This window comes from Monodon monoceros, unplaced genomic scaffold (genome assembly GCF_005190385.1).
Source record: "Monodon monoceros isolate NGI ecotype Baffin Bay Population unplaced genomic scaffold, NGI_Narwhal_1 Super_Scaffold_6, whole genome shotgun sequence".
Taxonomy (NCBI): domain Eukaryota; kingdom Metazoa; phylum Chordata; class Mammalia; order Artiodactyla; family Monodontidae; genus Monodon; species Monodon monoceros.
Window position 1 is genome coordinate 42,476,296 of NW_021703783.1, and position 27,557 is coordinate 42,503,852.

At 56.7% G+C, this 27,557-nt stretch overlaps 3 protein-coding genes across 9 annotated transcripts in view; 2 read left to right on the forward strand and 1 right to left on the reverse strand.

Moving 5' to 3' along the window:
• Window positions 1–4,973, forward strand: part of NABP2 (nucleic acid binding protein 2) — a 6,649-nt gene extending 1,676 nt beyond the window's left edge. For 3 of the 5 annotated variants that reach the window (XM_029205160.1, XM_029205158.1, XM_029205159.1), the window contains exons 2-7: window positions 548–649; window positions 1,052–1,190; window positions 1,297–1,368; window positions 1,545–1,626; window positions 1,721–1,784; window positions 3,935–4,462. In XM_029205160.1, coding sequence (XP_029060993.1) covers window positions 571–649; window positions 1,052–1,190; window positions 1,297–1,368; window positions 1,545–1,626; window positions 1,721–1,784; window positions 3,935–4,134 — 636 coding nt within the window. In that variant the 5' untranslated portion in view covers window positions 548–570 and the 3' untranslated portion in view covers window positions 4,135–4,462. Of the gene's footprint in view, window positions 1–129; window positions 155–178; window positions 650–1,051; window positions 1,191–1,296; window positions 1,369–1,544; window positions 1,627–1,720; window positions 1,785–3,934; window positions 4,463–4,664 lie in introns of those variants that run through there. The other 2 variants (XM_029205157.1, XM_029205161.1) reach the window with 2 other exon arrangements.
• SLC39A5 (solute carrier family 39 member 5) lies at window positions 4,130–10,268 on the forward strand. 2 transcript variants are annotated; one of them, XM_029205156.1, is made up of 13 exons: window positions 4,143–4,172; window positions 4,665–4,725; window positions 5,419–5,488; window positions 5,792–6,146; window positions 6,352–6,535; window positions 7,577–7,739; window positions 7,898–8,067; window positions 8,296–8,436; window positions 8,816–8,912; window positions 9,000–9,170; window positions 9,373–9,453; window positions 9,591–9,781; window positions 10,008–10,268. In XM_029205156.1, the coding sequence occupies exons 4-13, from the start codon at window positions 5,863–5,865 to the stop codon at window positions 10,149–10,151; spliced, it is 1,626 nt and encodes a 541-aa protein (XP_029060989.1). In that variant the 5' UTR covers window positions 4,143–4,172; window positions 4,665–4,725; window positions 5,419–5,488; window positions 5,792–5,862; the 3' UTR covers window positions 10,152–10,268. The 2 variants fall into 2 exon arrangements, with proteins under 2 accessions (XP_029060987.1, XP_029060989.1); XM_029205154.1 differs by lacking the exon at window positions 5,419–5,488 and having other exon boundaries at window positions 4,130–4,172.
• Window positions 10,263–27,318, reverse strand: ANKRD52 (ankyrin repeat domain 52). 2 transcript variants are annotated; one of them, XM_029205152.1, is made up of 29 exons: window positions 27,213–27,318; window positions 26,821–26,904; window positions 26,281–26,359; window positions 26,011–26,081; window positions 24,770–24,970; window positions 24,157–24,244; window positions 23,900–24,042; window positions 23,384–23,596; window positions 23,043–23,121; window positions 22,617–22,731; window positions 22,408–22,490; window positions 22,181–22,298; window positions 21,891–21,959; window positions 21,564–21,704; window positions 21,404–21,484; window positions 19,933–20,044; window positions 19,653–19,724; window positions 19,201–19,402; window positions 18,856–18,943; window positions 18,662–18,779; window positions 17,892–18,111; window positions 17,604–17,691; window positions 17,413–17,496; window positions 17,158–17,303; window positions 16,859–16,941; window positions 16,582–16,664; window positions 16,297–16,388; window positions 15,691–15,845; window positions 10,263–10,386 (listed from the first exon to the last, which is right to left on the reverse strand). In XM_029205152.1, the coding sequence occupies exons 1-29, from the start codon at window positions 27,237–27,239 to the stop codon at window positions 10,276–10,278; spliced, it is 3,246 nt and encodes a 1,081-aa protein (XP_029060985.1). In that variant the 5' UTR covers window positions 27,240–27,318; the 3' UTR covers window positions 10,263–10,275. The 2 variants fall into 2 exon arrangements, with proteins under 2 accessions (XP_029060985.1, XP_029060986.1); XM_029205153.1 differs by lacking the exon at window positions 10,263–10,386 and adding an exon at window positions 11,014–12,590.
• Between the last annotated feature and the right edge of the window lie 239 nt (window positions 27,319–27,557).

Here is a 27,557-nt window from a genome sequence, read left to right on the forward strand (position 1 = left end):
GGGAGGTGCTGATTGGCTGGAGGATGCCCGCCGGTGGAAACTTCCGGGAATGTTCGCACTCCAGCGTTCCATTGGTCCGCATCCGGCGGCGGCGGGGCCTTTGGCTCCCCCTGCGGGCGGCTCAGTGGGGTGCAGTGTACGGCGGGCAGGCTGGGTGGGTAGTGGGCTGCGGGTCGGGGAGAGGATGCACCGAGTCCCAGGTTGTCCAGATGAGGGTTCGGGAGGGTTTGGCGAGTGAGATTCCATTCCTTGGCTCCGCACCAGGTTTCCTGCCCCCGTCTCCGTCGGCTTCCCTACTTCGGGGCTTGATACTGAAAGAGCATCCCGGGAGGGGGCTTCCAGCCCAGAAGCAGTCTATCCAGAGACACCCCCGAATTCTGATCTTGAAGTTGGAAGCCCCTGGGGAAGTTCGTTTCTACCCTTTTAGAAGAGTTAGAGAGTTTGAGGCTGCCTGACCCCAGCCTAGTGTGATAGGTAGGCCTTGCGAAGTGGACATGGGGGCGAAGGCTCCAAGCGTTGAACCTTCGTCCCCTTTTCCCCCTTCTAGTGGGGTGCTGAGGCTCGGGCAGCATGACGACGGAGACCTTCGTGAAGGATATCAAGCCCGGGCTCAAGAACCTGAACCTCATCTTCATTGTGCTGGAGACAGGTGGTTCTGCTGGCGCGGTGGGCCCCCTGCGCGCATTCTCGGGGTTGGGGGCCAGGAGGGGGGGAACATCACCTCTGTTCTTAACTTGCACCCGTCACAGCAGGGCGCACCACAGGACTGCTCACGCCCAGTCTCCTCGCCCCCACCCGGAGAGTTGCAGTGTAGGGTAGATGGATGGAACGCTTGTCAGATCCAAGCCTCCAGTGCCTCTTGGGCCTCTTCCCACACAGGGCCCTCTCCATGGTGCTGGCCCCTCCCTCACCTGCCCCAGGGATTTGACTTTGCCCTGTTTGTACACCTTTTTCCTCACTCCACCAATATCTAGACCTCATCCCTCTGATCACCACCACCCCCATTTATTTGACCATCCACCCCCTAACCCCATTGTTCTGTTCCCTCCAGGCCGAGTGACCAAGACAAAGGACGGGCACGAGGTTAGGACCTGCAAAGTGGCAGACAAAACTGGCAGCATCAATATCTCCGTCTGGGACGACGTGGGCAACCTGATCCAGCCTGGGGATATTATCCGGCTCACCAAAGGGTAAGCCATCAGGTGACTTCTGGCTATTCAAGGGCAGTAACGGGGTGGGGGGGCGGGGGGATTAACAGTCCCTGTAACTCGAATCCTGCTTTTTGTGACCCCACAGGTACGCTTCAGTGTTCAAAGGTTGTCTGACATTGTACACTGGCCGTGGGGGTGATCTTCAAAAGATTGGAGAGTAAGTGCTGTCTTGGAGCTGGGGATGTAGAAGCACCAGGCCAAGGAGAGAAGTTTGAGGTTTGCAAGGAGACAGCATAAGGGTGTGCATTCCCTTTCCTGTACCTGGACCTTTCTGAGGTTTCCAGAGTAGCCCAGAGGTTGGGCCTGAGGCTTTGCCACTTTCTCCCCTTGCAGATTCTGTATGGTTTATTCTGAGGTTCCTAACTTCAGTGAGCCAAATCCAGAATACAGTGCCCAGCAGGCACCCAACAAGACGGTGAGTCCCATGGCTGTGATGTGTGGAAGGAGGGCAGGTCAGGCCAAGAAGCATGGTAGGGAGTAAGGTCTGAATGTGTCATTTGTGCCTTCAGGTACAGAACGATAGCAGCCCTACGGCTCCCCAGCCTACCACCGGACCCCCCGCCACTTCTCCAGGTAAACCTGTTCCTTCCATCCACTGGTCCTCCTAGTCCTAATCTCCCCAGCCTGGAAAGATGCATTGCCCTCATCCCTTTTCCAGATCTCTCTTCTCTCAATATATCCTCTTGCACCCAATTCTCCCAGTTCTTTTGCAAGTCCCTGGGGTGAAAAGATTTGGGGCCATGTTTCTATCACTGATAGAGCTCCCTTTTGCCACTGCCGCTCAGAGGCAAAAATGAGAGCAGTTTCTCCACAAAGACTGCCCTCTTGCATTCTAGCTTGTTCCTCTCTGCTTCTTCTCTGGCAGAACCTTGCCTTTTCTCCCCTTGCCTATTTTGATTCATTATCAGTTCTGATACACTGTTACTTACAGGACTCAGCATGGAGTCCACACTGCTCAACTTTAAGCACTAAATAGTTCCCCTTTAGGGTTGCCACTTTCTTGAAAACTAAAGGCCCTGCTTCTAGGCCTTGGCCCTCAGGATTATGGTTCTTCCAACTCAGAAGCCCCTGCTTTTGGTCTCTTGAGGAATTTGGCTTACTGCAGGTCATCAGCTTTTGATTAGAATCACTCACCAACATCATTTCCTTCGTCTCCTGGCTTCTCCTTAGGAACCTGGTTTTTATTGCTCTTTTCTCCTTCTGGGTCATCTCGCAGCTGACCCTACCACTCCTGGGTGTTTGCCTCTCTCTTGCCTCTGATCCATGCCTTATGTTTCTCCCTGTGACACTAGGCTTCAGGCTTCCTCTACCCTTCCTCAGTCTGTGTCTGCATCCCCAGTTACCATGGTTTCCAAAATTGTCTGTGTCAGAACCACTCAGGGTCACAGTGTTCTTTAGGAACACCGTGAAATAACAACATTTAATTCCACCACAAAAGAGTAGCATCCATGTTTTCAACTGAAAATATGACTATTACGTATTCTCAGGTCTCCATAACTCCATAATTTATAAAATTATTTTAAATAAGGTACACTTAAGCTTGTTTGTCCCTAATATTCATTTGCCAGATGTTTATTCACTTTGTCATCTGCTAACAGGTACAGAAGGTTTTAAAAAAACATGTGTGGCATAAAAATGATGACTTCCTACATACTCCTCATTTTTTCTGTGAATTAAGGAAGGGGCTTTATTCTTCCATTTTTGGCTGCAGATATCTTAGTCTGATGGAGCAGAAGGATTCAGCAGGGATATGGGTAGGGTTCATGACGCCCTATGTATGTGAGAGGCAGGCCTCTGCCTTCATTTAACAAGCATTTATAGATCAGGAATGCCAAGGAAAAAACATAGCACTTGCTTTGAGGAGCTTGCAGTCCATGAAAGGAATAGTCCCACAGACAACAGTTGTAACACACTGTGGTAAGTGTGGTGATAATGATTTGCACAGCTAAGGTAGTTCAAGGAAACCATCGAACACTGAAAATATACACAAAAATGTGGTCTGTTATTTTGGGGGTGTGAGAGTATGTATAATAGTTATTTTGCTTACTCTGTGAGAGTATGTATAATAGTTTTTGTGCTTATTCTTATTTCTGTTTTCCTAAGTGAACATGTATCATTGTGATACACACCACCACACTTTTTTCTTTCTTTCTTTTTTTTAAGATCCTTCTTACATTTTAAGATGGAAACGTCAGGCCCTTCCTTTCCCAATGCTTCTCCAGTCTTACAGTCACTTTTGGTCAAGGGTTCTTTTGTCGGTGGTCCTTGAGCCTAGAACTAAACAGCTATTTCTAGATCTGACTCCTAATGATACAGAGATGGATAAAAGAGAAAAAAAATATATCGGGAATTCCCCACAGTCCAGTGGTCAGGACTCCACGCTTTCACGGCTGAGGGCCCAGGTTCAATCTCTGGTTTGGGGAACTAAGATCCCACAAGCTGCGTGGCGCAGCCAAAAAAAAAACCCAACAATTAAAAACAAAAAAGAAAGAAAAAATATCATACGACAGTTCATGTAGCAACTGCCAAAATGATGATTGCATCTTTTTGGGGCCCCATTCCTACAACTCACATCCTTTGCACTTGGTCCAACGGCATCAGTGTGCAGCTGTGCTCGGTGGAGACTGTGCTGCCTGCTGGGGCTGGAGGCGGGCCTTGGGGACGGATGCCTGCCGACCTTAGTTCTCTAATTCCGGTTTTTCTTCCCCTTCTCCCACAACTAGCCTCTGAGAGCCAGAACGGGAATGGACTGAGCACCCCACCAGGTCCTGGTGGTGGCCCACACCCCCCTCACACTCCCCCCCACCCCCCCACCCCCCGAATTACCCGAAGCCAGCCCAACCACACACCTGCCGGCCCTCCTGGCCCCTCCAGCAGCCCTGTCAGTAATGGCAAAGAAACCCGGAGGAGCAGCAAGAGATAGCAAGACATTCTTCCTCCCTGCCACCAGCCACAACCCAGGTGTCTGCTAGAGAACACAGCTTTCTACTGGGCTGCTGGCTTTTGGGGGCAGGGGGTGTGTAGGAGTATTTTAGCCACTAAACTTCACTGGAGGGGTGGTGAGCAGTGGCCTTATCCTCCCTCAGCCCATAGTCCCCTCCTTGTCAGCTGAAGCGGCCTGTCCCCTGGGAGTCCAGGCCCTCTGCCTCCCCGCCTTCCTCTTTAGAAATGACGGTTACAGTCTGATCCTTGGGTGTGTGATGTGGAAGTTTAATTGAATCCCTCCTTCCTAATAAATGTTACCACTCTGTACTGGACTCCTTTGCTCTTTGTGGGAAAATGAAGAGGTCGGCAGCTGGGCATTTGGGAGAGTGGGGTGTCCCTAGGAGGTGGAGGGGAGATAGGTTACAGGCAAGGCCCGGGCAAAGGAGGCCTGCCCCTTTAAGGTAGTGCCCCTCCCCTGCCCCCTCCCTGCCGGTGACCCTTGTCCGCCTGCCTGCCTACCCCCCACAGCTGGAACCAAGAAGACTGTGTCCCCCTTCCTCTGGGCGTCCTTCCTGTTTCCTGCTGTCAGGTAATGCTGACCTCGACCCCCTGGACCGGTCACCCCAGTCAGACTGTGCTCCCCAACCTTAAGCCAGGTCAGACATCTGAGGAGGCCCAGATACTCCTTTCCTCTTCCCACCAGAGCGTCCCCTCTCGTGGTCATAGATTCCCAGAGGTCTGGCTCTTACTCTTCTGGGATGAGGAAGTGCTAAAAACAATTTCTTCCCCACGCATCTGGGTTTGCCACTTATCTGCCTCTTTACCCTCCTCTCCAGCTTAGGGACACCTGGGTCCAAACTTCCCAGGGAATGTGGGGATGGGGGTTGGAGATGAATGAAGCCCGATGCCATATGTAAGGTAGGTGAGGTGGGAGTATAGGCAGGGAGAGGCTAAGACGGTACCACCTGGGTTGGGGTGTAAATTATTTAGAAGAAAAGCCCAGGCCCTGGTTCTCCTTGGCCATGTGGCTTTTCCAGGGGCAGAGGGTGGCCCCTCCCTACTCAGGGGCCCAGCCAAGACTGACCTTTGACCCCCACCCCAGAGACCAGTGAACCATTAACTCCTCTCTGATGTAAGCCTTCCCACACTGGCACCTCCCTGGCCCCGCCCCCAGGCAGGTGGGCTAGGAGTGGGGGCTTGTCCATCCCAGCCCTCTATCTGACATGGCCTCCGATCTACCTGGGCAGCTGGAGGCTGAGCCTGGCTCCCCTCCACAACCCAGGAACCTCTAAGTGTCCACAGCGAGGCCTCATGGGGACCTGAGGTGACGGCTCTCACACTGCCAGTTGGGGGTGAGGCCCTGGGGATTGAGGGGGGATAGAGAGGTGGGGTGAGGTTGAGGGGTGGGGTCTGGGGGATAGGGGAGGGACAGGGACAGGTCAGCTCTGGATCAGGTGAGGGGAGTGTTCTGGTTCAGGGAAGGTGTTCTAGGAACTGGGAAGCAAGAGGCTGCTCAGAAGGAGGCAATGGGGAGGAAGGAAGGAGGCTGCCGCTGCAGCATTCAAGGAGGGGGTGGTGTGAGGGGTGCAGGCTCCCCAGGCCCTGGGCTGGACAGCAGGGCAGGAGCCCCAGCCCCCTTCTCCTTGTTCTTCCAGGGCACGGTCCTCAGGATGTTCCTGGAGGAGTAGAAGCCGGAACCAGAGCCTCTAACCCTGTCCCCCCGATAATGGGGCCCCCAGTGAGTCATCTGCTGGCTGGCCTGTGTGTGTGGGTGGCCTTGGGCTGGGTAGGGGGCTCAGCCCCCTACCTGGGCCCTGCTGAGCAGGAGCAGAACCATTACCTGGCCCAGCTGTTTGGCCTGTATGGGGAGAATGGGACGCTGACTGCAGGGGGCCTAGCGAGGCTTCTCCACAGCCTGGGGCTAGGCCGAGTTCAGGCCCTCCACCTGGGACACCACGGGCCTCCAGCTGGTCGGGCTACACCCCCAGCTGGAGACAATTCCACGCACAGGTACTAACCCCTCTCCCCACCCCAAAATGTCACACCCCAGCTCTTCTCAGTACTTGGATCAGTCTCCTCCGGTTGCCTAGCTCTGGCTTCCTAAAATCAGATTCCTGGAATTACAGATTTTTCAGAACCTGATTCGTTACATCCTTTCACAGCCCCTTCCTGAGAGAACATGAGTAAGTCTGACTTTGTTATCCATCCACTCTAGGCCCCAGGACCCCGAGCTGAGTGTGGACGTCTGGGCAGGGCTGCCTCTGCACCCCCCTGGGTGGGGTGACCTGGAGGAGACCGAGGCCCCAGCACCAGCCCATGGGCCAGCCCCATCGGGCCTGGGCCTCTTTCACAGGCTTCTGCTGCTGGACCATTCACCGGCTGACCATCTGAATGAGGATGTGAGTCTGATGATCTGGAGCGAGGAAAAAGGAGCCATGGGATTTAGATGGCCTGAAATGTTTAAAAAGTCAGTCATTTGGGGATTCCCTGGTGGCACAGTGGTTGAGAGTCCACCTGCCAATGCAGGGGACACGGGTTCGTGCCCCAGTCCGGGAAGATCCCACATGCCGCAGAGCGGCTGGGCCCGTGAGCCATGGCCGCTGAGCCTGCGCGTCCGGAGCCTGTGCTCCGCAACGGGAGAGGCCACAGCAGTGAGAGGCCCGCGTACCACAAAAAAAAAAAAAAAAAAAAAAAAGTCATTTTAAATGGTTACTTAAAAAAAAATCCAGGTGTGATCTTAGGGTATGTTATTCCAGTAGTGAAATATGTCCCCTCTGGGCTCAGAGTAGATAAACCCATACCCCAAGCTCCAAGACTTGGTTTAGGGGCCACACTTGGCAAAGCAGAGAATTCAGAGAAGCAGCCCAGGGTAGCCTCTGGAGCTGGTTATCTGGAGAATGCGGCCTGCAGGCGGTAGATGGCTGTCTTCATCCAGAAAGTCAGTGAACTTGTTCCATGTACACCAGAGGGCAGCCAAAGCCAACCTGAAACAGGCCTGGTGAGGTGAGCACCCCATCCCAGGAAGCATTCAAGCCAAGGCTGGTTGAACAAGTGACAGAGCTGCTGAGAGGACGGTAGCATGGCATTTTAGGTTCTTTTCCCTTCTAAGATTCTGCAATGGAGGGCTCTAGTTGTCCAACCAATTCCATCACCAAATTAATGAGACATCAGGGGCTTGGGAAGGAGGGAGATGATGGCGATGTTCACTAGCACCCAACCTGTACCGAACTGAATGTTTGCATTGGTTTGAATATTCACTAATAATTAACACACACTGATTATACCTAACTGTCCCGAGTCCCTGATGCACCTGCCAGTGTGAGCAAAGGGGACCCTGGGAGAGACCCAGGAGCCCATGCAATGGAAGGGCAGACATTAAAGATCTGAATCACAGTTCTCAGCAATTCCCCAATGTGTGACCTCCAACTCCACTTCCCTAGTGTCTGAATGGCTCCCAGCTGCTGGTCAATTTTGGCTTGAGCCCTGCTGCTCCTCTGACCCCTCGTCAGTTTGCTCTGCTGTGTCCAGCCCTGCTTTATCAGATTGACAGCCGTGTCTGCATCCGGGCCCCAGCTCCAACACCCCCAGGGGATCTGCTATCTGGTCAGTGGGGGAGAGCAAGTGGTGGGGCACCTGAATCCTGTAGGGAGTGGGGCCCAAGCCAAGGAAGGGGGTTCGTTGGGGTCCCGCCTCCCCTTGCAGCATTCCCTTTAAGGCCTCCCTTTCAGCCGTGCCTAACTTCAGCCCCTGATTCTCCCCAGCCCTGGTTCATAGTGCCCTGGCGGTCCTGCTGCTCAGCCTGCCTGCTCCCCTCTCCTTGCTGCTGCTGCGGCTCCTGGGACCTCATCTGTTGCAGCCCCTGCTGGGCTTCCTGGGGGCCCTGGCCGTGGGCACTCTTTGTGGGGACGCCCTGCTACACCTGCTGCCACATGTACGTGAAGCCCCTTTCCTGTCCCCCTGCCCCAGGGGTGGACAGCCTCCATGGAGCCAGTGTGTTCCCAGTCATAGGACATCCTCTCTCCCACCCCAGCTTCAGCCCACAGCTGCCTTCTAGTAGAGCGTATGAGTGAAGGCTCACCACCTCTCTCCACCATCTCAGGAGGGGGATACTGTTGGGTGCAGGTGCTTCCAGAGTCTGCCCTGACCGCCTCTCTGTCAGGCGCAAGGAGGGCAGCATGCTGGACCTGGCGGGCAGCCAGAGGAGGACCTGGGACCAGGACTGTCGGTGCTTGGTGGTCTCTTTCTTCTCTTCGTCCTGGAGAACATGCTAGGGCTTTTGCGGCGACGAGGGCTCAAGCCAGTGAGTGACACCCTTTTGTCTTCTTCCTGCCGAGACCAGAGTCCTAGCCAAGAACTGGCCACTCAAGCCAGGAGGTGAGGGGCCAAGTGCGCTCCTGGCTCTGACGTTTGCCTGACTGTGCAGGACCTGACAGCTAACAGGGAGTGGGTTGGGGCTCCTCAGCATAGACCCAGGACTTCCGGCCAAACGGCCTCCTCTCCTGAGTTCAAGTCAACAAGAAACAGAGAGGTGCCAGCCTGGGAAGAGAGCAGAGGCCAGAGAACATCCCCAAGTGGCAGAGGTGGGACCAGGTGTTCACCTTCCCTGCTGGCAGCCTGGCCGCTCCTTAGCCCCCAGCTCCGCTGCCTCCTCCCTCAGGAGGGACACCCTCCCATTTCAGAGGTGCTGCCAGCGAAAAAGAAAGGATCTCAGAACTCCAAACCTGGACCCAGAGGATGGCAGTGGGATGGCGCTTCGGCCCCTGCAGGCAGTTCCAGGTGATTGGCGGAGGACATGAAGAGCGGGCCCTGGCTCCCAGCTCTCACTCGCAGCCACCAACACCGCTCTTTCCCTCCTTCCCACAGAGCCAGGGGCTCAGGGCCAGAGGGAGCAGGACAGCCAGCCCCCAGCAGTCCTGGCCCCTCCTGGGCGCCAAGGCCACAGTCATGGATGTCAGGGCAGCGGTGGCACCAATATCACGTGGATGGTCCTCCTGGGGGATGGTCTGCACAACCTCACTGATGGGCTGGCCATAGGTGTGAGGCGGGGGAGGGAGGGAGGGGAAGGAGCGGGGGGAGGGAGGGAGAGGGTAGGCCTCCTAGTTACTGGATGGGGCAGGGAGAGAGCTACCTTGTGGGGGGGGGGGGGGGGGGAATGGGAGGACCACAGAGGGAATGCAGGCCCCAGCCTCCTCCGGGGAGAGCTTCCTTCCAGACTGACCACCTCCCATCCACCCAGGCGCTGCCTTCTCTGATGGCTTCTCCAGTGGCCTCAGCACCACCGTAGCAGTCTTCTGCCATGAGCTGCCCCATGAACTGGGTAGGAATGGCAGGAGCGGAGTGGGGTCGACTCCAGAAAGGAGAGACCTCCAAGGGGTGGAACTTGGAGGCTGGCGGTGACGTGGGTGAGGGGCAGCCCTGGCGTACTCCCTCCTACCCTGTCCTCTCTCCCCACAGGTGACTTCGCGATGCTGCTCCAGGCAGGGCTGCCCTTCCGGCGGCTGCTGCTGCTGAGCCTGGTGTCTGGAGTCCTGGGACTGGGGGGTGCAGCCCTGGGGGTGGGGCTCAGTTTGGGCCCTGTCCCCCTCACGCCCTGGGTATTTGGGGTCACTGCCGGGGTCTTCCTCTACGTGGCCCTTGTGGACATGGTGAGGTGTGGGGTAGTGCGGAGAAACCAAGGGAAGCGGGGTGGGTGTAGAGGAGAGGGAAGTATCAGTCCCTCTGCTTCCTCCTTGGCCCCCCGGAAGGGTGGCTGGACTACATGAGAAACAGGGGTGTGGAAGAGCTTGGGTGGGGGAGAGCTGCTGACATCTCCCTCTGCTGTTTTAGGAGCAGAGACAAGGCCAGGATCCTGATGTTATTATTTTCTTTCAGCTACCAGCCCTGCTTCGTCCACCTGGGCCCCTCCCTGCGCTCAGTGTGCTACTGCAGGGGCTGGGGCTGCTGCTGGGGGGTGGCCTCATGCTCACCATAGCCCTGCTGGAGGAGCAGCTGTGGCCTCTGGTCTCTGATGGCTGACGGGGGCCAGTGGAAAGGCGTCCAGGTTGCCCTTCCTTCCCCCCAACCACAGGAATGGAGGCGGGACACAGGGCCAGTAGGAGCAACAGGATTTTAATAAACAGAACCCATCCCAAAGCCATGACTACGACAGTTGTACTTGCACCAAAACAGCATAGAAAACCAGGATGTGGCAGGAGGAGGGCTCAAAGCAGGTATGGGGAGGAGGGGCCTGGAGGGTGCAGGATGCATCCATCTGCGGGGAGAGCATTGTGCTTTAGCCCAGAGAGGAAGGGGAGGGGTGAGGCAAATGCACCAAGGTCCCCACTTTTTCCTGCTGCCCTCAGCACCCTGGGGATACAGGCATCTGGGCAGGTCTGCCCTTTATTGCTGCCCACCAGCATGAAACACACCCCGACCCCAACGCTAGCACCACAGGTGAGTCCAGGGCAGGGAGAAGGGCAGAAAGGGGAACATTGCTTAGAGAAAGATTCAACTAGAATCCAGTGAATTGTGCTCAGTTCTCTTTACTTCCTACAACCGAGTACATGGGTCACAGGATGGAGGGAGCAACAGGACATGGGACATGCCCCTCAGTGCCCCCAACGCACCCTTGCACACAGGAATGGTGTGTCTGCAGCATCACAGGTCATGCAGGGCACGGGGAAGGGGAGGTTCACACACACGTAGACGCCCACAGCGGGTACCAGACAGAGAACACCCCTGAATATACACAGCTGTACACAGGGAACCCCCAGGTCCCCAACCCAACCCTCTCCCCTGTCTTGCCGTCCCCCAGGCAGGAGGAACTGTATTGCTTTGAGAGAGCCACCCTGGGGGTTGCTCTGCCAGGCACCCTCCCCTCCCACCCACCCCAGTTTTGGCACATCTGCAAGACACACGGCAGCGAGAGTAGGCACCCTCCCTCCCAAGCTTCTGTGGCTTGGAGTGGAGGAAGGGGGTAGGAGACTTTCATCCGCCATCTTTCCCCCAGCCCTTCCCAAACCCCTACCAAACCCACTCCAGCCAGAACCCACCCCCACCCCCCAAACACACACACACAAAGCTGAGCTATCCAGGAATACAGGGGAACAAGGAGATTGTCCGGGATGGGAGCAGAGGCAGTGGGGAGAAAGGACTGGAAGCAGAGACCCCACCCTGGCGTGGGGTAAGACTGGCACACAGCTACTTTAGTGCAATTGGAGAGGGTGCCCAGAGTGAGGGATGGAGGCAGGAGGGCCAGGCTAGGCTCCCCAGGGAAAGGGCCTAGCAGGAGTGAGCGAGGGCCAAGGGTGGACCCTCTCGTCACCGCCACCCTCTGCCCTCCCAAACGCAGTGACAGTGTCCCCCTCACACCTAAGTGGGCAACAGCAGCCTCGGAGTCAGTACCTTCAAGTAATTCATGGAGCAGACCCTCCCCACCCCAGCTTCCTCCCATCTCTGGGATTTGGTCGCTTCTCTAGGGGTTGGGTCGGGAGGAGGGGGTCCCCAAGTCAGACCCTTCCCTCTCTACCTCCCTCTTCCCAGACCACTGGGCTTGGTCCTCAAAGATTCCGCACCTCGGCCCTTGCCCAATCTGGGTCAAGGCCGAGGAGGGCTGGAGCCACCACGGTCAGAGGGGAAGGGGCTGCTTTGCTCCTCATCCCTCCCTCTTAAAAGGTGGGGTTCAGACTAGGTGGGCTGGGGCCCCATACTGGAGTGCCCCAGGAGGAGGGGTTCTGGGCTAGGGTCTGTAAGGCTATTTTCCTTTGCGGCAGGAAGGGGAGGTGGGGGATGAACGCTTGGTGTGGGGAGAGGTGAGAAATGGCCGAGGGAAGGAGGAAGGGGCCCCCCCCCCGGGGCAGTCAGGGCGTCACTCGGACGAAGTCACGCTCATGTGCACAAGGTCCCGAGCACGCCTGCTCCCAGCCCCTCCTGCCTGGCCCCCATGCCCCCTCCCAGGACGCCCTCCAAGACCCCAGAGGAGGTTTTGGGGGCACACAGCTGCAGAACCGCTCGCTCTGGCCCCACGACCCCCGGCCCAGCCCCGCCTCCTCTCCCCTTCTAGGTCCAGGGAGTCGGAAGGTGCTCGGGTGGGCAGACAGGTGGAAACAGTATTGAGTTTTCCTTTGGTTACATATTGAAGGCAAAGGTGAGCTGGACTTACAGTCAAAACGGATAGGGATGAGGAAGGAAGAGGGGCCACGGCTGGGAATGGAGAGGGAGGTAGGCCCTCCTCAGCCCCTCCACCCCAAGGAACACATGTCTAGGTGGGTGGCAGTCCCTCAGTCTCACCTCTCCCACCCCCACAGCACCAAACAAAAGGAGAAGCCCCCTCCCCCAGGGGCTGCTCCCTACCCCAACCTGGGCTGTACATTCAGTGGTTCTCAGCAGTCCTATGGCTCAGGGGGCCGCGGGGTGGGGAGGTGGCCCGTCAGTCTCCGCTGGACAGTGGCAGTGACCCGGGCCTGTTGGTCCGTGCTGGGACCCACAGTTTGTGCCATTTGTCTTTCTGAAGGATAGTACACAACCCTACCAAAGCCACCGGCCAACCAGAAACATCTCCCCCAAAATCAGAAACTAAAAACTGGCTCTTTTTCATCTCACCCTCTGATTCACACATCTGTTTCCCTGTCTCCTATGTAGCCCTCGCTCTGTCTCCTTTGCTGGGACCTGGGGCTGCTCCCAGGGTCCTCACTTAAAATAGGCCTTTTCTCAAAAGTGCTTATTACTTGAAGCAAGTGCTTTAGAGCTGCAGTGGGGAGAGGGGGAGGGGGAGAGGGAGGGCGAAGGGAAGGAGATGATTCCTCCCCACCCTACCCCCTTAAGATTGGGGGGCATTCTGCCTGCTTTACTTCTCCACACCCGTTTAAGTCAAAGAGGTCTTTTTAAAAACAACAACAACAACAACTTAACATTAAAATAAATATGCAGTGGCCATGAGAATGGTCAAAATGCTTCAAAAAAAACACTAGGGGCTGGGGAGCCCAGGGTGGGGTGTGGGATTTCCTTTGGCATAAGGAGAGGAGGCTGCTCATCCTGCTGGCCTCCTCACAGCCACATGAGGAGGGACAGAGGACTCCCCGCAACCTGCCCCAGCACTGCTGACGGTGTGCTGAAGGCGCAGCAGGGAATGGGCAGCCACCAGAAATCTCATCTAGCAAAACGATGGGGCTCCTGACAAATAACTCAGATTCTTCCTGTCATCACCGAACATTGATAAAGGAGAACACGACTGAAACCCCAAGAGTTTTCTCTGGAGGACACGTCTCTCTGCTCCCCCTGCCCCCCGCCACCTAATTCCCAGCACCAAAATGAGAGGGAGGGGGTGGAACAGGAAGATTTTATGAGAGAGAACTGAAGTTAAGGGCAAGCTTTGCAGAACCAGCAGGACTGGAGGTGGGGGGCTGCAGCCCTTAAGAGAGGTCACATTGATTGTCGTACAGGGGAGGGCAGGGTGCGAAGGGAGGGGGGCGAGAGGGGCGTTGCAAGGCCCTTTGGCTTTGAAAACAAAACTAAAAACTAAAAGCTGCACGATCCTTCTCGTCAATAATGGTCATCTGGAAGCTTTGAAATGGTTTAGGAACTGAGCGCTGGGAGAAGCAAGACACAGAGAGAGAGGGGATCAAAAAGGGACCTTGACAAAAAGAATAAGGACTTGGACAAACACCCCAGCCTTCATGAAACCAGCATGAGGTATGGTTAAGGGTATCTGTTAGGGAGGGAGGAGTCCCTGGGATGCCCCTCTCCCCTCAGCCCACCCTTGGCAAGGGTGGCAAGACGTGCAGCGGACACAACTGAAAAGGGGGTAAGATCATGAATAAAGCAAGCACGGGTGGGGGAAGGAGACCGAGGGACCCCCAAGGGGGAGGCCCTGTACTGTGTAAACGAAGCCTGTCCAGTTCTCAGGGGACAATACTGATGGCAGCCAAACTGGGCAAGGATGCACTGGGGGGTGGGGGGGGGTGGAGGGAGCATGACCTCTATTCAAGTTCTGTGTCTTGGCCCCTGGCTGAGGTATTGAGTGTGAGGAAGGGAACACTGGGCTGAGGGAGCGGGTCCAACTGTCCAGGAGGCTTAGCTAGGAGATGGATGGACAGGGCGTCTGAAGGGACCAGGGCCAAATTCAATGCTACATTTAGAGAGAAAACTGCCCCCTCCTCACTCCAGCCCAGTTTGGCTTTTGGGGTACGACTTCCGGGAATCTTCTCAGTGCAGCCCTTAGCTCAATCCCTTCTCTCCCCGCTGCTGGGAAGGCAGGAACCAAGCCTCAGTATCTACTTGTCGCTCCCTAGATCAGAACTTCATCCTCACACCGGAGGGGAATCCTGGGTCCCCGAGTAGCCACGGTCCCTAGTCGCCCTGCCCCTCCCTCTTTGGCTTCAGATCAGGAGTGACTGGGGGCAGTGGGTACTCTTGGACATAACAGAAGGTGGCAGCAGACGGGGGGCACAGAGGAACTGTGGGATTGGGGGGCACAGGAGGAAGAACACAGTCCCTCCCTCCACACACATGCAAACACATGCCTGAAACACAGAAGACATACTAGGGCTGTGGTTTTGAAATGGGCAGGAAATTAATTTGTTTCTTCCCCTAAAGGATAAAATGCTTACTTAAAAATTCATGACAAGCCTCAAAGTTAAGGGAGAGGAGAGCCAGAGAGGGAATGGCCACAGGCTCTGCCCTCCGGAAAGAAGTTAAAAGAAAGAAGCAAGGTTAAAGTGCGTGGTCAGGGGGCCAGGCCAGGAGGGGGAGGGAAGCAGGGCGGGGCAGGCTGTGGGGGCAGGACCAGCCCTTGATTTGCATATGAGGAGCCAGGGAGCGTGCAGGACTGGGGCCCAGGTACAGTAGTTGCTGCTTCAAGTGTTTTGCATTTGAACTTTAGGGGTGATGGGATATAGAAGTGGGGGGAAAGCTCCAGGCCCCAGTGCTAAATACCCTCCCCCCTCGTCCGCTAGCTGCCCCTGAAGGGGGAGGGGGACACCCCCAGAGTGCTCACACAGTACCAGAAATTAAGGCTTCTCACTGCTGCGGGGATGGAGGGGGGATGGAGGGGCCGGCCAAGCAGGGAGGCAGTGATGGGTATGGAAGAAGAGGTGGGGATCTGCCTGGCAGGAGCATGGGGAAGGGGACAGACAGGAGAGTCAACGGGAAGAGTGGGGGCAGCTGGCAGCAGAAAGGGAGAACGGAGAGAGGGGATAAAAGAGAGGGGGAGCCAGGCATTGAGCGATCATTTTGGGACACTTGGCAGAAGGGGTTGCCCTGGGGGTACCAAGGGCCTGGGGTGCTCCCTGTTGGTCCCAGACCCCTGCCAGGCCAGGATAGTGTGGCAAAGGGGTGAGCAGCTGCTCCCCAGTGCTTTTTCCCCCCTCCGCCCCCCAACCCAGTCGTGTTCTCCTTTAAAGTGCCCTAAATGTATAGACTTTTTCTAAATAAATAGAATAAGATATCAAGCCACCGGCAGGGGGAGGGACACGGGAGGGGGCTACTCGGAGTAGCAGCCATCTAACCCAATGGCGCCATGCCGCTCCTGGCTGTAGGGGCAGGAGGCCCCGTGGGGCAGGGCACCGCAGCCACCCACCGTCTTGGCTGCTGCGATGCCGCAGTTCTTGAGCAGGCTGAAGCTGAAAGGACTGACGGCGTCCTTGGGTGGGAAAGGCTTCATGGTGGAAAGGATCAAGGCCAGGCAGTCTGCCACATCTTTGTTGGGGGCGCAGGCCAATGCTGGGGTGTGACCTGCAGAGCAAAGGGGAGAACTGAGCCCCAGGGTCCTGTACCCCTGGCTCCCCATCCACCCGCCCCTGGGCCCTGAGCTCTCTTATCTGTGGAGGGGAGCCAAGGCAGGCAAGCACCCAGCATGGTCAGAACTCAAGGGCTATAAGGGCCCAGGGAGGCTGACAGGCAGACTGTCCCAGTGTGGGGTAAAGAACAGAGCCAGCCTGGGGGACAGGAGGCTGGGAGGCTGAGGTGTGCAGGAGGTCTTCCTGAGGACCCTGCTGGCTCCACCTAGTTCCGTCAGACTCCCCTCAGAGACTCTAGCGTATCGGTGTTGGGTCCCTGCTCTGAAGAGTTCCCTTGGGAAGAAAATCCAGTTTATTAACCAGCAAGCTTAAGAAGTCACCTCCTGAAGAACGAATGTCCCTGACCCCAAAGCCCGGAGGGGCAGGGAGCCCCAGACCCCACCCACCTTCTTCATCCACAGCCAGCACTGTGGCCCCACGACTCAGCAGGGCCTGCACCACAGAAGCCAGACCATTCCGGGCGGCAATGTGTAGGGGCCTTGGAAGAAAGGAAGAAGAAGGAGCATGAGGTCGGGGCAATGGCAAGCTGCCCTTCCGCCCTCAGCCAGAGTCGCAACGCTGCTGAGCGGACACTGTGAGTTCCAGAGGGCCCCTGGAACACGGGCCGCAACTTCCTCAGCCGCTCTCCTGGCCCCGCCCCCCCGCCAGGAGCCCCTCCCCAGGGCACTCACATCTGCAGCGCGCTGTTGGTGGCATTGATGAGGCCGAGGTCTTGGGTTTCTGCCAGGATCACGAGGGCACATTTCTCGTGGCCCTGAGGGAGAGAGAGGGACAGAGAGTGAAGACTTGTGAGGTGGAAGGATGACAATAGGAGCTGAGGGGGCAGCAGGAGGACAGAAAGCTATCCCACCAGTCAGACAGTCTGGACAATCCTGACTTCCGCCGGGCCCTCTCTCCAGTCACCAGGCCCAGCCCCTTACACAGCCCCACCTGCACTGCCGGCGGTACCTTGCTACAGGCCAAGTGGAGGGCAGTGTTCTTGTTCTCATCCAGCACAGTAAGGTCTGCCTTCCCTCGATACAGCAGAAATTCTACAAGAGAAAGGAGGCAGAGGGGGCTGACGCTCCCTTCCAGAGCCGTGCCGGCCTGGCTCTGCACCCTCCTGTCTGCATGCCCTTTGCACCCCATCTGCAGAGGGTGAAACATCCAAAGATATGCCTCCTGCCTCCTAAACCCCACAGGCAGGGCTGACCCATCTTGCGAAAACCCAGGGGAGCACCTCCCTTCCACACGCGGCCCCTACACACCCACAGCAGCGGTCTGCCCATTCTCAGCCGCCGTCATGAGCGCAGTGCGGCCAGTGTGGTCAGTGGCGTTCACCTCGGCTTGATGCTGCAGCAGCATCCGGAGCCCAGAGACGTTGTCCGCGAAGGCAGCGGCGTGAAGAGGGGTCCTGTGGGGAGGGGGTCAGGGCAGAGTGAAACAGGGAAGGCCCTTTCTCCTGAGCAGCAAGAGGAAGCCAGAGGCAACGGAGGCTTCTCCCCAAGCCTCCCGCCACTCACCGTCCTTTGGCATCTCGGCTGTTCACAATCTTGGCACCCAGAGCTCCCAGCAGCATCTCTGTGGTGCTGTCCTGGTTATTAATTCTGGGGGAAGAGGAAGGGTCAGCAAGAGGGGCAGGGGAAATAGACCGCCTGTCCTAAGCCCAGGTCACAGACCCCTGAGTGGGGCTGCGGTATAGGAAGGGACTTACACTGCACAGTGCAAAGGAGTGAAGGGGTTTCCTTCCAGGTATGAAAACGGGCTGTGTTCAAGTAACAACTCCAGACAATCTTCATGTCCTGGGTATGAGGAAGGAAGAGTGGTGATGGAGAGAAACGACAACAAGGTCCCCTCCATCTGTCCTGTGCCATCTCTCAACACTCCATTCTACTTCCAGATCCAGAGCAACCCAGGTCCCTCCCTCAACGCACTAGTCCCTGTCTGCCCTCCCCTACACCCCACACACATAGCTGTGCCTACAAAGGCCCCAGAGCCACACCAGTGTAGGAGGCCCAGTGCATGGGCGAGTATCCGCTGTAATCCACCCCGGTATCCAGGGGGTCTGTGGAAAGGGCAGCCTGCAGCAGGGTCCGCAGTACTGCAGTGTGGCCACAGGCTGAGGCCAGATGAATGGGCGTGCGGCCCTTGAAGTCTCGGCACAGCACGAATGCATCGTGGTCCAGCAGGGCGGCCAGGCAGTCCTCACAGCCAGTCACTGCCTGTGGGGGACATGGGGGTGTGGCTCAAACTCCCTTTCCAACGGCCAGTCACTGGGGCTGGCCCAGGAGCAGGAACCAACTCCAGGGCTCCAATCCTCGTCTTTACAGCAACGATTCTAAGTGTTAGGGATGAGCATCTCCTTCCCTGACTCTATGCCACCTGACAATCAGGGTGGTGAGAATTAATCCTGGCCTTCTGTAGTGGGAGACTGAGTCAGAGAATCCCGTGGGATGAGGAGGAGGCAGCTTTAGGACAGGCAATGGTGGAGAAGGACCAGGTCGTGGCATCATTATCCAACAGGACAGGGCCAGCTGGGTACCCTGGGGCAGAGTCCGGGTGGTGAGCAGGTGGCTGTATGTGATTACAGAGCAAGGTAATCAGGGAGATCAGCTGCGGATGTCAGATACTCATCCTGGAGCAATTACAGTAAGGCCCACTAAGACCCTGGGCACAAGATCCTGGCCCACGTGCTAGACAATCTGATGTCCTACTGTCGTGCTCCCGCGTCCAGGCCCTTCTGTGAGTGACCCTACCCAGGAGCTCACTCACCCCACGGTGGAGGGCAGTGCGGCCCCGGAGGTCAGCAGCATCAGCTGTGGATCCTTTCTCTAGCAGCAGATGTACACAGTCCACGTGGCCATTCATGATGGCCAGCATCAGTGGGGTTCTATAGAGGGGGCAAGAAAAGGGTGAGGGCCTGGCAGGGATGGGAACCCTGCACCCCACCCCTGGCCAACACTCACTGTCCATAGGCATCCATGACATCTGTGATGTCAGCTCTTTCCCCACTGTCGATCAGCAAGTGCAGGGAATCAGTGTGGCCAGAGGCAGCTAGGAGAAAAGGGGGTCTGTGTCAGGGCATGGTCGAGGCAAGAAGGCCAGGTGAAGGGTGGGGGTTATGGGAAGACCTGGGGCAGGGAGAAATCTTGGGGGATAGGAGGCTACGAATCAGAACTTGCAGTTTCCATCTTCCTCACCCTACTCCATCCCAACCCCAGTCCCCTCAGGGTTCAGGAGGGATCTGGGGACCAGTCTTGGAGGAGGCCTGGCGTGACAAGGGGAGGGAGCAGCCCAAAGGGCGCACCCACCAGCAGCGTGCAGGGGTGTCCACTTGCGCTTGCGCTCCTTGATGAGGGCAGAGGCGCCATGGGCTGTTAGCACCTCCACACACTCAGTGGAGCCTCGCTCAGTGGCCAGGAAGAGCGCGGTCCGGCCCTTGTGGTCCCTTACATCCAGATTCACCAGCGTCTCGGCCAGTGTCTTCAGGGCTTCACAGTGACCGTTGTAGGCCTGGAGGGGTGCAGGCAACCAATGGATACAGCTCGGGACACTGTCCCCACTCTGCTCTTGGGTCCCACAGGGAGACTCCAGGCAACAGGCCTCCCCGTGAGCTCCTTGGGCCCCTCTCCAGACCACTGCCTGCTTGCGACATCCCCACAAGAAGGCAGAAGCAAGGACAGATTTACACGTGCTTATACCTGTGTGCCAGCCTGGGGCAGGTAGGGACAAGGAAGGCAAGAGGAAAAGACCTGGGACTCACAGCTAAGTGCAAAGGGCTGACTGGAATGGTGCTCTCTACATCCTCCAGGCAGTTAAAGGACATTTCTAAGAGCTGCAATGGACAGAATAGTAGGTGCTGAGGTTCTGGTATTCCCAAGATATTACCCCTTGACCCCACCCACAGCAACCCCCAAAGCCCCTGGATCTAGAGACCACATTTGATTCAACCACCCCTTGGTTTGAGAATCCACAGATACCAAAGGAGACTGTGTGCTGTGCCCTGCCCTGCTCCTCTCCCCCAGGCCAGGTCCCACACGTACCAGTTCGAGGTTCTGTCTATTGCCATAGGCGGCTGCATAGTGCACGGCTGTGTAGCCCTGCCTGTCCCGCAGGGAGGGGTCTGCACCGTTATCCAGTAAGAATTCCAAACAGCTGGGGGACAGGAGTAGACTGTGAGGAGGGGACAGGCCCAGCCAGGGAAAGCACAGTTTGAGAGGAGCAGAGGAGAGGGCAAGGGAGCCCCTCCAGGCCTAGCTGGCCAACACCCATCCCCCACTCTTGGTAGGCTAACTCCTGCCCATTCAAGCCCAGACCCAGACCTACCACCTCCAGGTCTGCCCTGAACCACTCTTGCTTCAACGCCCTCCTCTATCCTTTGAATGCTCTCCTAGAGAACCTGGAGCACAGTTATCAGTTACCAACCTGTGATCGACACACTCTCCCCCCACCTCCAGGCATACTGACCCCTGCCTTCTCCTCCCAGCCCGCCTGAAAAGGCCTACTCATCTCATACTCGCTCCCAGAATCCTCTTCTCTGGGAGGCCTTCCCCAAACTTCCCAGTTAGGTGCCTCCTCCCCTCTATTCCCCGGCACCACTCTTATAGCTCAGTAGTAGTGGTACTAGTAGAAATATTAATACAGCATTTAACACTTACAATGTGTCAAACACTGTTCTAAGCACTTCATGTGTATTAAACCACTTAATCTTCATACTGATCCTTTGAGATAGCTATTATTCTTATCCCTACTATGGTTGAGGAAACTGAGGCACAGAGAGGTTAAGTTACTTGCCAAAGGTCACATAGTTGAGCCTCTTGGATTTTAAATATCTTTTTTTAAAAAAAATAAACCCTTGGGCTTCCCTGGTGGCGCAGTGGTTGAGGGTCCGCCTGCCGATGCAGGGGACACGGGTTCGTGCCCCGGTCTGGGAAGATCCCACATGCCGCGGAGCGGCTGGGCCCTTGAGCCATGGCCGCTGAGCCTGCGCGTCCGGAGCCTGTGCTCCGCAACGGGAGAGGCCACAGCAGTGAGAGGCCCGCGTACCACAAAAAAATAAATAATAAATAAAATAAATAAATAAACCCTTTATTTATAACAGTCTTAGACTTACAGAAAAATTGTGAGGATAATACAGAGTTTCCATAAATTCCTCACCCAGTTTCCCCTATTATTAACATCTTACACTAGAATGTATACAGTACAGAAATTTGGGGTAATTCATCTTCTATCCTTACCACCCAGCACATTACTTGGTACCTATCAAGTAAATACTCAAGTAATGCTTGTGGAATAAGCAAATGAATTTGTGTTTAGCTTTTCTGATTCCCTCAAGAAGACCATCCATTCCTTGAAGGAAGGAACTATGTCTCCTACTTCTGTCTGTACCCACAGTGCTTGGTCCAGGACTAAACTCCGGGTGCAAAGCAGCAGCCGGGTGGTGGTGGGAGAATAACAGGACCAGAGTCGACACTGCTGGGAAAGCGCACCCCGGGGGTCTCCTCGGCTACTCACAAGAAGGCCTCCTTCCTGCGGGACTCCTTCAGTGGCTCGTCCTCTTCAGCATCGTGGCTGGAAGATGAGTGGGGCTCCGCCCTGGGGGAGGAGAGTGAAGAAGTCTGGGGGGCACTCAGGGAGGAGGGTGGGGCTGAGAAGAGCAAAGGGGGCGCCTCACCTCCTGTAGGTGTCGGAGGCGGCAGCATAATGGAGCGGAGAGCACCCTTTACAGTCGGCCTCATTGACGCCTGCCCCGGCGGTCACCAGTGTGACGGCGCACTGGTAGCTGCCATTGGCGGTGGCGTAGTGCAGTGGGGTCCTGGGGAGAAGCGAAGGAGGGTGGGTAAGAGAATCGGGGGCAGATCCAAATGCAACCAGATGTGCGGCCAAAAGCTGCTTGGTAATATTCTCCTCACTCAGTCTCCAACTCCCCACCCTGCCCTCCATCACTTGTCTCTCTGATCGGATGCTCCTTATGTATATATACTCCCGCACATTAACACACCTTCCAAATTTGTCTCTCCTCCTCAAGTCAGCTCCACTGCTCAACAGCAAATTAAGACATTCAACGTTCCTAAAAGGAAGGAGGATGCAGGTTAAGGGGAGAAAGAGGGCTCAAGGAGAAGCCACAGGATTCTCCCCAGGGAGGGGCTGAAGGAGGATGGAACTGGACAGCCCTTTCTGCTGCCACTGCTCTCACTGCGAGGGGGCGAGCTCTGGGCAGAAAAGAAGAAGGGGCCCAGACCCCTGCCCAGCCTCCTTCTCAAGGCCTGAGACAGAGGGAAGAAAACTCACCCTCCAGAAGCAGCAGCATGAAGACAGGTACGGCCAAGGTTGTCAGGTGTATTGATGTCAAACCCAGCTGAAAGCACGTGCTCATTGCTGAGTGAGGATACAATGCTGTACAGCTGACCTGAAGGGGCAGAACAGCCACAGATCCCATCTGAGGGCTCTGAGCAGAGCCGGGAAGGGCCTCTGCTCTCCTGCCCACCTGCCCAACCCCCGAACCAGTCAGCTCATACCTGAGGAAAGAAGCTTACGACAACAGTCAGAGAATCCAAAGAGAACAGCTAAGTGCAAGGGGAACATGTCGTGGATGCCACGCCTGGGGAGAAGGGGAGAGACTCAGTCCTTGGGTCAAGGAGGGACCAGATGCAGACCTCTTTTCTGTGGCCTACCACCAGCCTAGATCTGAGGCAGCCTGGAAGTGGGGTCAGGGGTCCGGACTCACCGGGCGGTATCCGCGCCGTTGGTCATGAGGGTGCTTATGAGCAGCTCGTGTCCATAGCGAGCGGCCACGTGCAGTGGCGTGTTCCCAAATTTGTCGGCACAATCAATCTCACTGCCTGAAAGGGAGGACGCACACCCACACACTCAGACCTTTGGCTTCAGACCACTCACACTAGTTAGCTACTGTCTGAGTGCTTGTTACGTGCCAGGGGCCAGGCTAAGCCTTCTACACGTGTTATCTCGTTTGTCAGCCTGAGGGGGCTGGGCAGGCAGAGCAGGGCCATTTCCACAGGTGTCTTGCTCAGCGCTTCAGGTGCCCATCCTGACTGGAAGATGGGGTGGGGGGTGGAATGAGGAAGAAAAGGTGTTTCTAGGGATGAGTTCTCTGAGGGGGGAAGAGAGATCACAAAGTCTTCCAGGTCCATACCATTCTGGATGAGGATCTGGGAGCGGGTGAAACGGCCATGGATGGCAGCCATGTGCAGAGGACTTTTCCCTTCTTTGCTCTGTGGAAACATGGCATTTTTTTTTTCCTAGTGCAAAGCATGGAGAGTGCCCTGTTCCCCCTTCCAAAGGACACGTCTCTGAGGACGGGGTGATCATATGGACATCTTCTCACCCCACATTTTCCTGGGCCCCTGGGAAGGACTGATCAACCCAGGACGCAAGCGGACCATTCCCCATAGTTATCCAGAACAAAAGATACGGTCGGCACCCCCAGAGCCAGGCCCCTCTCCCCACTGGTCTCAGGCTCATCCCTTCAGGCACCTGGTAGTTGACATCAGCCCCGTTATTGACCAACAGCTCCAAGCAGAGCGCGCCATTGGTGGAGACCGCAGCCACATGCAGTGGTGTAAAGCCCTTGTCATTTGGCTGGTTGACATTGGCTCCTGCGTTCACCAGCTCGATAGCCACAGCATCCTGGCCCAGGTAGCAGGCGATGTGCAAAGCTGTGTTTCCAAAAGCGTTGGGCTCATCAATCTGGATTTCCAGGGGTGAGGGTAAGGGGATAAGGGAGATATCAGTTTAAACAAAGTGGAAGCCAGCACAGATAGCCTAGAGAATCCCAGAAATCCAACAACTGCCTCAGACCCCTCAGGTTCCAGACCCTAAGACTGGGGGCACTACTGCTTAAGACAAGCATTGTTCAGATCCTCTCACCACATCTTCCCGACCTCCCCAAACCACACCAGCAATCCCAACGCCTTCCTATCTCCCTAACAGACTCCGACCTCCAGCTCCCTGCCCTTACCCCCAGCCCCACCCCGTGCTCAGCACCCTGACCTCAGCCCCCATCCGTAGCAAGTACTTCACCACTTCAATCTGGCCACTGGCAGCAGCTGTATGGAGCAGCCCATAGCCCTTGCGGTCCTTGCAGCCAAGGTCTGCTCCCCGTGCCACCAGCAGTTTCAGGACCTCCAAATGCCCTGGGAAAAGACAGTACGCTCTCAAGGAGGTGGAAGGTGAACTCTAGGGCCCTGAGCACTCCGTCCCTGCCCTAGGAATCCCAAATCCTGCTCTCCCCGTGATTCTCTTCTCACCTAGAAAAGCCGCCCAGTGCAGAGGCTGCCGCTCCTTTTTGTCACAGACATTCAGGCTGGCTCCCTTACTGAGGAGCAGGTTCACCATCTGTTTCAGGACATGAAAGACACCTGTTTGAGCCAGGCTCATGCCTTCAACATACCTAATTAGGGGCAGAGCCCTTAGCACCTGAAAAGGCTGAGGCAGCCTAATGTCTCTGTTCTTGGGCAGAACAATCTGGAGAACTAGAGGGAACAGAGAAAGCAGGTACTAAGGAGATCCCAGATAGATTTGGAAGTCTGAGATAAACTTAAGGGAGTCTCTTCAGGTAATTCGGTGGTTTTTAAACTCTTTTGAAGTCTTCTAAATGTGCTGAAAGACACGGACTCTCACTTCAGAAAAAACCATGTATGCAAACATTTTCCATGCAACTTCAGAGGCTTTATCACCCTCCTGAGGTCCAAGTCAAGAATTTCCATCCAACCCAACCATTCATTTGGTGCCTGAGCCCAAGTGTTTATATAATCATCTGGGCTGCTGCTCCCCAGGCCTAATGGCCCGGAGGCAGGGGAAGGTGAGCAGGAAGGGAAGGAAGAAGGCACGGGGCTGGGCGTGGACGGGAGTGGTCCTCACCTCCAGATGCCCACTATGCACTGCGTGGTGCAGGGCACTGCGCCCGCTCCTGTCAGCCACGTTGAGGCTGCTCAATAATGGTGCCAGAGCCTCAGCACACCTGGTGGCCCGGTTGGCGGCGGCCACGTGCAGTGGTGTCTGCCACAGCTTGTCCCGGGCATTCACATCTGCTGAATGTGCCAGCAGCAATCCCAGCACCTTCTGTTGAGGGGCAGGCGATAAGAGAGAAGATAGAGGGGGAGCAGGAGGTAAACCAACAGGAAATGGAGGGGCGAACAGGTCAGCACAGCACATGTGACCCCATCTCCCCACTCCCCCAGCAGAGAGTCTCTCCTCATTTTTTCCAACATACCTAGCCTTTCAATACCTACTTTCCATCTTCTGGAACTTCTTAGAGCTTAAAATCTTCCCTCCCTTGCTGAGGAAAACGTGGATCTCCTCCTCAAGCCACCTGGTATTGTTCATAACCCAAACCCTGAAAATCTTCACCCATATATACAGCCACTACCAAGCAAATCCACACATGTAGAGGATCCCAATCCCCTACCACTTTTAGGAAAGATAAATGTTCCCGCTACATTAATCCCCAGATACCCCCCCTTCAGCCCTTCCATATGCATCAGAATCATTTCCATTACCTAGGTAAGCAAACAGATACTAGCTCCTCTCCAAAACCCAGGCTAAAATACCCCTCCTATTCACCACCCACCCCATTCCCATTGGCCTCAGTCCCTCCCCCTGGTGGCTGGAGCCAGGGAAGTGACTACCAAGCCAAGAAGAAGGTCATCTCTTCCCACTCTTCAGGGTTGAGGGACCCAACTGATGGGGCATGTTTGATCCTCGTGGTGTCACCTTTCATGCTGCTTGAGGGGCAGGGATGCAACAAATCACCACCCCCATCCCTCCATCACAAGGAAAGAAATCTCAGTGCCCAGAGGGGGATCAGACTCCATGGTGGCCCCCCAGGGAGGGATGAGTCACTAAGGCCTGGCAGCAGGGCCCCCTGCAGTCTGCCAGCCCAGTGTTAAGCTCTCCCCTGACGTCACATCAGCTAGCAACACTCAGCCCCCCCTTACCAGCCAGTTCTAGGGGTAGGAGGGAGGGGCCAAGGTCTGGTCTCCTCTGGACCTGGGGATAGACCAACTTGTAGGGCAGAGGACTAAGGCTCTCCAACCCTTATCTTCCAACCTTTAACCAAGTCATCCTCTTTGGAAGGGAGAAAAGAGGTGGGAGGCCAGTACCTCATTTCGGGAGGCAGCAGCACGATGAAGAGGGGTCAGCCACAGTGTGTCCTTAGCATTGACGTTAGCACCTGTGGGGATATAATATGCTCTTTTGGTGGGAGGTGGAGAGCAGGTGGGGAAGAAAGCCAGTAATCAGGCCAGAGAATCTAGATGGAGACGGAAGCTTGCCTGGACCAAGCACCAGAGGACAATCCTTGGACACGACAAAAAGGCTCCTCCCTCAGGTCCCCTCCCTAGCTGCCACACCTTCTAGCTCCCTACTTTCACCTGACATCAGTAGCAACTGGAGGATGGGGACATCGCCTACGTAGGCAGCAGCATGAAGTGGGGTTCGCCTCTCTTGGTCCTAGGAAGGCAGAGAAGAGGAGCAGCTGTAGGGGTGAACGATCCAGGACCCAAGCCCAAGTCTTCGTGCTCCAGGCCTTTCCCCACAACCTCTTCCCACAGGTTCTGCAGCCTCCTAAACCCCAGTCCTAGGTCAAAGCAAGCACCGAGGGAGGGTGGAGTCAGGGGGTGGGCGCCACGGCCCGCGAAGCAGTCTCCTTCTGCCAGGAGGGGTGGAGGCGCTGCAGACACGGATGGTTCAGAAGAGAACACCGTTTCTGGGCATCCTCAGCCCTACTGGTCTCTGCTCTAAGCCTGACCTGCTCTCCATCCCCAAATGTAGAGCAGCTGCCCATCCCAGGGTGGAAAGAGCTGCGGCCTCACCCGAGCTGAGGAAACACGGAGCCGCCCCATTGGTGGGGAAGGGTCCTGCACACCAGGGCCCAGATTACCGGCTCGCCATCCTGCCTGATCTCAACTCACCAGCACATTGATGTTCTCCTTCTGCGAGAGGAGGGAACGCACTTCCTCCACATCTCGGCTAAAGATGGCCTGGACCAGGGGCGGCTGCAGGGAGAACCGGTTTTCAGGGAGCGGGCCGGAGCGGAACCGGGGAGTGGGGTGGGGGACACCGGGTTTGGGCGGGGGGCGACGCTGGAGGGTCTCCGCTCTGGGGTCCTGGCCGCAGGGGGCTTCCGCGGTGTCCCCGCCAGTCACCAGGCCCCCAAGGACACCGGCTTGGCTGAGGGGAGCGCGGCGTGGGGCGGGGCGGGAGCCCCGGGCTCGGGCCCAGCCTAGGCCGCACATCCCTGGGCTCGCGTGGCGGCGGCGTCGGGCCCTGGAAGGAGGAAGCGAGCAAGGGCAGGAGGGCTGACCTGGTCCGTGATGCTGAGGATCCCCATGGCCCGGCCCGGGCTCCGTCCGCATCGAGCTCCCGGCGGCGGCGGCAGCAGCTCCACCGGGGACACGGGGCGGCCGAGGCGGCGGCTGCGGCGGCGGCTGCGGGGAGAGCGCAGCCCCGCCTACCAGGGGGCGGGAGCGGGAGCCCGCAGCGCTCCCTGGCGGCCGTTCTGGGCCCGGCCGCAGGGCGCTTGCCGCGCAGGCTGCCCCAGGCCGCGGCGCCCTCCGCCCCGCCCTGGCGGTCCCAGCGGCTCGGGTGACCCCAACCTCGGCCGCTGGTTACCCGGCTCCCCAGGCCAGCGGCGCCGTGCTCTCCGCTC